General features: G+C 37.8%; 1 protein-coding gene across 2 annotated transcripts; it reads right to left on the reverse strand.

The window, feature by feature from the left end:
- LOC132189184 (protein NLP9-like) lies at positions 1-7,978 on the reverse strand. 2 transcript variants are annotated; one of them, XM_059604918.1, is made up of 7 exons: positions 7,822-7,978; positions 7,545-7,598; positions 6,209-7,347; positions 5,029-5,073; positions 4,159-4,917; positions 2,082-2,202; positions 1-1,480 (listed from the first exon to the last, which is right to left on the reverse strand). In XM_059604918.1, the coding sequence occupies exons 3-7, from the start codon at positions 7,085-7,087 to the stop codon at positions 378-380; spliced, it is 2,907 nt and encodes a 968-aa protein (XP_059460901.1). In that variant the 5' UTR covers positions 7,088-7,347; positions 7,545-7,598; positions 7,822-7,978; the 3' UTR covers positions 1-377. The 2 variants fall into 2 exon arrangements, with proteins under 2 accessions (XP_059460901.1, XP_059460164.1); XM_059604181.1 differs by having other exon boundaries at positions 7,818-7,978.
- Between the last annotated feature and the right edge of the window lie 889 nt (positions 7,979-8,867).

An 8,867-nucleotide genomic window follows, 5' to 3' on the forward strand; every position in this document is an offset into this window, starting at 1 on the left:
TGATTTCATTTGTAGGAGATCAAAATGCCCGCTGAACCCCCAACGGGCCCTCATGTACTATACCACAAAATCAACACTTTCAAGCCATCTATTTTCTGAGCTAAACAAAAGCAAAAACTATACAGAGTGAGATTACGTTGCTGCAATTTTTATTCCCAATTCTACCATATACAGACCTATCTATGAACATACATAGTGTTTTACATCTGCTCTTTTTCCCTTCCTCTGAAGCTCTTGCAACACAGTCAACATCAGTATAGGAACTGCTTTGAAATATAGCAGCATAGCAGCACAGTGATCGGCAGTGCAAGAGATGAAGTAGAACCTGCAGAAGCATGGAGTATTTGCCAAGCTACAACAAAAATTCTATCCCTATATTATGAGCCCCCAGCCAAGAAGCAGTTGCTACTGCTGGAGCTGCTAATAGTACAAGGCATATCTCTAACCAGGAACTTTACACAACGTGTGCCTGCATCATCCATAATCTCAAGACACTCTTGCAGATCTGAATCACTTACTAGCATCACCCATTCCTCTTCATCATCTAAATACTTGAGCTGGAAGGTCCCCTTTTGCAGCTTGAACCGCTTTGCAACTTCTTCATACAGTTGAAAACACCTGGCTGAGGGCTCAAACTTGAACCGGATTGTATCGTCTCTGTAAGTAGCTTTCACAATAATTTTGGATCCACTATCGGCACAGCTTGATTTGACTTTAGAACGTTTCTCCTCCTCGAAGCTCATAGAGCTTGAAGAGCTGCCGCGCATTGTTGAACCAGAAACATTTGATGAGTCTGTCATACTTGAACAAGTAGGCTGGGTACATTCAACAATCCCATCATCCCCACCAACTCCAACTCCAGTATCCATTTCATCAGCAGTAGCCAAGGAGCCAGAGCTCCGAGGCGCAAAGTGGGAGTCGGGATTTTCTGATTTCAAGCTACCCCATTTTTCAACTATATTCACAAGAGAAGAGCCCAAGGAGGGATTGTCAGGCGAAGCCCGTGGAGCATCTATTGCAACCAATTTTGAATCTTCACTAGAATCAATGAAAGAGACATTGGATTTCTCTAGTTCTACTTCACACGCATTTGTAATGAGCTTACTAGTTGAGAGCCCTACTTGGTTCCCACCCATAGAACACTCATCCACTTCCAACTTAATTAGAGAACTCAAGCCATCAATATCAGGCACCAAAGGAACTGAAACTGCATTTTCATTAACTGGCTTGGCCTTTTTGACACGCACATTTTTGTTGGGGAAAAGGAGACTTTTCTGTGAATCAGATTCCTGAATTACAGAGTCTGTTGCCACAAACTCCCCGGTGGTTGGGTCAAATTTCAATCCTCCATCTACCCCCTCAACAGAATCAAGAACAGTCTGTATTTTCCTCAATGAACGATTCACCTTATTTATCTTACGGGATGGCCATCTTGAAATTCCATGTTGTCTGCATATTCTTTTCAGTGTAGTAGGGCAAACTACAAATAAAGAACAAGAAAAAATAATTAACAACATATTTCCTTTTAAATAAATCTAAAATTATGTTTTTTAATGAAATTGCAGCAGTAGGTGTTTTATAAAAGGTTCTCCTGATAAGTGGATTTTATAAAGGTCATTACTATGCATCCTCTTGATCTTTCAGATTGTTACATGCTAAGCTTTGAAGTTAACAATATTTACCTACGCAATAAGATTTCTCCCCGTCTTTTTAATTCTAAATATTAGACAATACTTTATAAACCCTTTCATAACAATATAGTTAGCACTAAATGATTTTCCCCAATGCATGAACTATGTAGACCCTAGTGGATGTTCGGAAAATGATACCACATGAAAGCCTCAAGGTCACAACTTTATGTATAGGCCCCATATCTAGCCTATGTTCTAATAATATTACAGGAAATCCACTTAGCTATATGACTAAAAACTCTAAAAAGAAAATCATAGCAATGCATTATAGGATGTCTTTCGGAAATTAAATCATCAGTTTAATGATGATTACTAAAGCATAATGATTCATGATAGCTGGAACAACTCAATATCTTTAAGAAATGGGCACACATGGACAGCGAGTCTCACCGCCTATGCTTTTTGCGGCATCCTTAAGACTCCCAGAGAAGTATCGCTGAAGAACACTCAAGCTCACATTCTTCTCTGCTGTACTTCGCTTTTTCTCCTGCCTTCTTGATCCACTTGTTGCCTACAAGATGTATAAGAAACTGTTAAGAACCCAATCCCACAATCTCTTCAAAATTATGCCCGAAGAAAGTAAAATAACTGCAGAAGTTATAAGAGACATTTTGCAGTAGGAGTGAAATGTTCTTCATGAGATATACATCATAAATGATTATTAAAGTTCATTTCTTGCATTTTGCTTTCCGTTATATCACTCACTAATGAATGCTTGATTCATTAAATGAGATAATTAGACAGAACTAAATTGTTAGTGTGGTAAGTTCATTTTCTACTTATTACTCCCTTAGCAGAAGATGCCAAAACACCACAAACCTTCATATATCGGTTAAAGAGAAAAGGGGTTTTCAATTAAATTAAACATGCGCTGTTGGGGCAAATTAGAATACAAGAAGGTGCAAATCTTGATGAATCGAAAGCTCAAAAGAAAAAACAGATTTTTTCCCGTTTCTAATAATTAAACCTGATTTTTTTCTTGATTTTCTTCTGTTCTAGAATAACAAGTGTTCCAAGTCTCCATCAATATCTGTCAGACAATAGCCTACCCGTTAGAATAATAACATCAAAGCCCTACACCGCTCAATTCTTAATTCAATCTTTCTTATTCTTGGTCAAGAGCTCAACTCTCATAAAGTGTTTTCATATTGGTTCAAAAGGAGATCAAAAAACGAGGCATGACAAGGAAGGAGAGAGCTTTCCCCATAAAAGCCCCCAAAACATGAACCGACAGAGACAGAAACACTCAGTGGCATGCTCTTCTACAGTTAATTACTCACAGATTCCCTGAAAAAAAACAGGAAGACTATTCTCCATTTGTGCTCTTAAGAATAAATTAATGAGATCTAGGATGAAAAACACATTATCCAGTTTTAACACTTCCTATGCCCTTGGTACCACATCCAAGAGTAACCAAGGCTTCGTTTGATAAACGATTTTGTTTTGGTTTTGGTTCGATACTGTAGCAGGAAGTGATTGATGTGAGAAAAAGTAAGAATGTTTTTTTTTTAAAAAGTGAAAATGTAAGAATGTTTGGTATGGAAAAATGAAAAATTTTTGTTTTGTAGTGATTTTTTTATTTGAATAATAATAAAAAAATGATTGATATGATGTAAAAAATAAGAGAATATTAAAAAAATAAAAAAGTGTGATGAATAGTGTAGAGCCAAAAACAGGCAAAATCGTTTATCAAACGATGCCCAAGGTGCCTTTGTTTTTGTTATGTTCCAGAAAACATGACAATATGCAACTGGTAAAAAGGTAAATCAGGCATTCATATAGTCACCATAATTAAATACTCATCCGGTTCTTCATTTTCCTAAGATATTTGCTGAGGTTCCCCAATTACCATATTACACAAAAAATGCACCTAAATCAGTCCAAGAATCCAGCCCCAAGGTCAAATAAATACAAAACCAGCCAGAGCTGGGTCTTCAAAATTTCAACAAGTCAAAGCTGAACCTACTGACCCATGCAAAGCTCAGTGCATTTCAGTATGTTTACATCCCTAATTGCAGCTGCTACAGCTATATTTTCTAAAAAGGTGGATCCTAGGGAGTACAGTAGACGATTATCTTTTAGTTGGACAAACTATTGATCTAATGAATATCATAAGAGAAATATTAAGAAAGGGAAAAATGGGGATTCTTATCTATCAAATTCTATAGAACAAAATAAATAAAATGCTTTTCAGAATGAATGCAACATGCAACAGGTATCCTCCTACTTTCATCATTAATCAACCTAGTAGACCAGTGCAAACCCACGTTCCTGGCACAATTTCAACAGGAAAAACATAATATGTTATCATTGCAATGCTATAAGAGCCATAGAGTTTGTTGGAACAGTTAATGCTGGTAAGTCATGCACAAAGCTGGTAACCAAGCATGCACTTTTCAGTTTCAGAAGAAGAAAACAAAAACGAAAGAACGAAAGAAAGAAATAAGGATATGATTAAGAAGAATACTTGTTCATGAGGACTATCTGCTTCAAATCCATCATTTCTTGTGTTACATACATTTAATGGCATCTTCTCAGTTGAATTTACATCACTATCTGATAATGTCATCTGAGAGTTTCCCCTAGACATAGCCATCGGCAGGAAGTTCTGGATTCCTCCCTTCTCAAACCCAACTTTAGAGCCTTCTGCCCCACATAATTCTGCATCTGAAACTGTCCTCAAACTCTTACACATTCTCTGCATGGTACCCGGGAGGTTGTTTAACAAGAGCTGCTGCTCTGAACTACCACTCATGTTGACAGGAAGAAAGAACTCTAAAATATAATCATCATCACCAGTGTAGGTGCTCCTTAGCCTGATTGAGACTGCCGCATTCAAACCAAACTTGCGCGCGTGATGGACAAGTGGATACTCATTTATGTCGTAAGACTTCACATCAGGGAAGAAGAAGGGATGATTTGACTGAAGCGCCTTCCCAGCTACACCTTGCCCTTCCTCAAGATGATGTTCCAAACATGCACGTACAAAACCTTCCATCGTTCTGTCATTCACATAGCAAGCTGTCTCCTCAATGCAAAGTATATATTTATCAGCAGAACTTGTGTTACCCCCTCTGATCCGCACTCGTGTAATTTCATCACCAGCTCCCTCAGTGTAACAACAAGGAATCCATGTCAGAGCCAGCGGCAATCTATGTGCATGACACACAGCTCGTAAAACATCAATTATCTCTGCCAAGACAGCTCTTTGGTTCTTTGACAGGTACTGCAAACAACATATTACCTAGTGAGAAGTGCAGAAACACAAAACTAAAAAAATTTAAGAAACCCGGGGGGCAGGGGATGTAGTGTAGGGGGACAGTATCATCAACAGTACCTGAGAACGAAGTCTAGGAGGCGGGGTAGTCCTTAAATTCACAGCCTGCGAGGTACAATGATCAGAATAGATCCAAAATAATTTTGAAGCTTTTATAATTTAACTCTAATTCATACAAAGAAAACAAGATAATGCAGCCTGTAGTATATTATTGGAAGTGCACCCATGAAATGTAGAGCTGCATTATAGCAGTAAAATATACGTGCAAAGATCTGACAGTGTCCTCAACAAAATGACTCAAAGCAGGCTGTCTCACAACTTTGAGGTGGTTCTCGCCAGAGTTTTTTAGGAACCACTTTTGTACAATCGTTATCCAAAGTTACAGCATATACTCTTGGCAGTCCAAATGAGATTTAGATTTATCCCCATCAACACCCCACAAAAATCCCTCTATAACTTTTCTAGTCTTTTTGTAACATGAAAGTAAAGAGAGAAAAAAAAAATACATGACCAAACTAGATGGCATACTCCAAATAAAGCAATCTCCCCCCCTTTAGATGAATAAAAAATCTATTCCACCCTGAAAGTCTCTGTAACTTTTCCAAACTATTTGCAACACAAATAGGCATAGTGAAGAGAAAGAAAGTAGTGGTACTCTTATATTAAGTAATATTCAGCCCTTTCAATAAATAAATCTCATCTACTCTCCGAGTCTCTTTTCCACCTTTTCAACGATAGCATTCCCAACAGTTCAGGCCTTCAAACAAGATCCAAAAGGCAGACCCAAGTATTTCATAGGAAAGCAACTATCTTAGAACCCAATACCAAGGCTAACTCCAATGCCCCTACACATCACCTACTGGTGTACTGGTACAATCCATGGAAATTTTCTTCCGAGAAATAAATGGGGAATCAAAAACAAAAGACAGTTTCTCCCCATAAATTTTTTCCATCCACATTTTCTCACTTCTGCACATCAAAGGTGTTGAAAATCTTTCTAAACCAGTGGTTACTTAAATACTTTTCCAGAAAATATCACATAGCTTTTCCTTTCTGCTGCTGTTTTCATTTATGTAACAGCAAAAAGAATTTACATCAAGAACATGGGTATCTTGATTGTCAAAAATCAAACGTGGCTAGGTGCTTAGTACCATTATATGTGTTCAACTTAGGATACATCAAAAAGGGAAAATTAGCAGAAAAAAAAAATGCAGTGAACACATGGAAAAGGAAAACTAACCTGGAGGGCATTGCAAACGATTTCCATCTCCGGGTCAAAATTGATCTTCTCTTTGGTAGTGACAAGTTCCAAAACAGCACAGCATGACATCCCAGCAGAATCAAAAACTGGCAAGGCAATGGATCCACGGACCTCATGATTTGCTGCATGATCCACTCGCAGGTACTCAACCTTTTTGTAATAACTAACATTTGAAGTCCATTCTGGAACTTTGGAGATAAAGACACGACCAGGAAGCCCAAGGAAATAGCCTGATTTCTTTTCTGCAGGGAACGTAAACAACCTCGAAACTTCACGATACCCTGCAAGCATGTGGTCAAGCAAGTAGGGTTGCTCACAAGTGGTTAAGACATACTGATCACCAAGCCGCATGGGAACCCAAACTTGTGCCAAAATGCCCCCACCAGACGAATCTTTGAACAAAGACAATGCCCTAAGCATCTTCTCTTCAACTGAGCTACTCAATGGCCTAGGGATTAGGCAATTTTCCATATCCAAGACATTATTCTGTTGTAAAGAACCATTATCCTGTGCAGCTTCTAAGTCATTTGCAATGTTGAAATCTATTGAAACCCCGTCTTGGGCATCCATTTGCGGAAACATCATTTTATCTCCAGGACTGAAAGAAGTCCCCATGGGATTGAAAGTTCCGCCAATTTCGTTCGCAGGAAATGCACCAGTATTGTGTTCCACGAAATTCATAGCATCCAAAGCAAAACCATAAGGCATGGATGGAACGGATGGTAACCCATAAGAGGTGAAATCCGTTGCACAAGGGCTGCTGCACCATCCAGCATGAGTATCAAAATTCATGAAATCTGAGAAGTTGTCCTCCAAATTATGGTTCCTTGTTCCGTCAAAGGATACCGAATTCTCCATCTGAGCTTTTGAAAATGCCCAACACACTTCAACTTCAGGTCAAAAGCCAAATTCCAAATAGAATTTAACAACGTTAGAGATCTAGAAATTGACAGTGGCTCAAAACAATCCTTCTTTCCTTGTTATCTTTCCACACCGCCGTACCAAGATTCTTAAAGATTGCCATTGATTTGTTATTAACCGCCTACACTTAAAACTCACCCAAACAACTCCATTTTCCGGTAAAAAACAAACACTTTGCCCAATTCAAAATAAAACCCCTGCAATACCCAGAAAGCAAAATCAGACTTCCCATTACTTCCATATATGGAAACAAACAGCAGATAAAAATAAAAAGAAAAATTAAAAAAAAATTAAAGAACCAATCACCCACAACACATATTAATCCAACTGAGATAAACATCCCCCTTTTCCATAAAAGCGACATAAATTTAAAAACAAAAAAATAAACACTGACCTCAAAAAAGACTATCCCAGAAATTCACGTTTAACAGCAAACCGCCGCAAACAACTGCAACAAAAGGCCAGAGTTGTCAATTAGGAAAAACTCACAAAACCCATTTAAGATTCTTCCCCTTCGTGTGTGAACATACATGTGGGTATGCAGAAAATGACAACATAAACCAACAGCTGTTCAAATCAATCTTAAACTCAGGTAGAAATGAACAGAACGTGAAAATTGGAGGAACAAATTCAAATTTCTTTAACAAAGTTCCAGGAAAGCACCGACCTACCGCCTACGCATCCTCAAACTCGACGAATTTTGTGTCTTGAGAATCCTCAAAACTCGAGTAGCTCTGAGGAAAAGTCCAAAGAGTTGGAGAGAGAGTTGCCAGAGTTACTAATGACGGGAATCCCCAAGGAGGTGTGGGGTTAACGGCTTTGGTTCGGTCGTCGCAGAAGTTGATTTGCTAAAAATAGAAAGTTTGAGTTATTGGGAGATAAAAACCATGGGTGGGGGGGAGGGGGTTAATTCATTTTTTACTGATGGGATTTTGAAAAGCAAAAAAACAGGAAATTGTTTTACTGCCTTGTTCGGTGGTTTTTTGGGTTCAATTTTTTTTTTTTTTAGTATTGGGAAGGCAACTCTCGTAATGTTGTAATTCCAATCTTGCCCTCCATTTGATAGGGAAAGATAGAGATGCTACTTTTGACTATTTTGTTTATGATATACCCTACATCCTAACTTCTAATTTTTTTCTTTTTAAAAAATAAAATTCAATTAGCCCGCCAATCTGTCATGGGTTTTAATTTTATTTTTTTTAAAAAAATTAATCTAATCTAATAGGTATAACAAAAATCATAAGATATTCATTTACCTCACTACAACACATGGCAAAAATTCTTTTTCTTCTTCTTCTATTTCTAGAGCTCTCTCGGGTTCTTTCTCACAATCTCTCCGTCTCTCTCTTTCTCTCTCGTGAAGCGGAATGAATGAAGGAAGGAGAAAAAAGAACGAAGAGAACTCTCTCATGTTCTCTCTCACAATCTCTTCGTCTCTCTTTCACTCTCTCGTGAAGCAGAATGAATGAAGGAAGGAGAAAAAAGAACCGAGGAAAAGAAAAGAAGAGGTCAGAGAAGGTTGTGTAAAAAAAAAACAAAAAAAAAGCTTTCTTTTGTTTTCTCGCAAAAGCAATCAAGGGCAAAAGGGTAATTTCAGCTATCAAATAAAAAATAGCTTTTTATATATAGAAGAGGATTTGAGACTTTGTTTGAGCTAAAAAAGAAATATAAAAAGGTGTTTTTATTCTCCGAATAATTCATGGTCAGGATTTTTGAA

The sequence above is a fragment of the Corylus avellana genome, chromosome ca1, assembly GCF_901000735.1.
Source record: "Corylus avellana chromosome ca1, CavTom2PMs-1.0".
NCBI classification, from domain to species: Eukaryota; Viridiplantae; Streptophyta; class Magnoliopsida; order Fagales; family Betulaceae; genus Corylus; species Corylus avellana.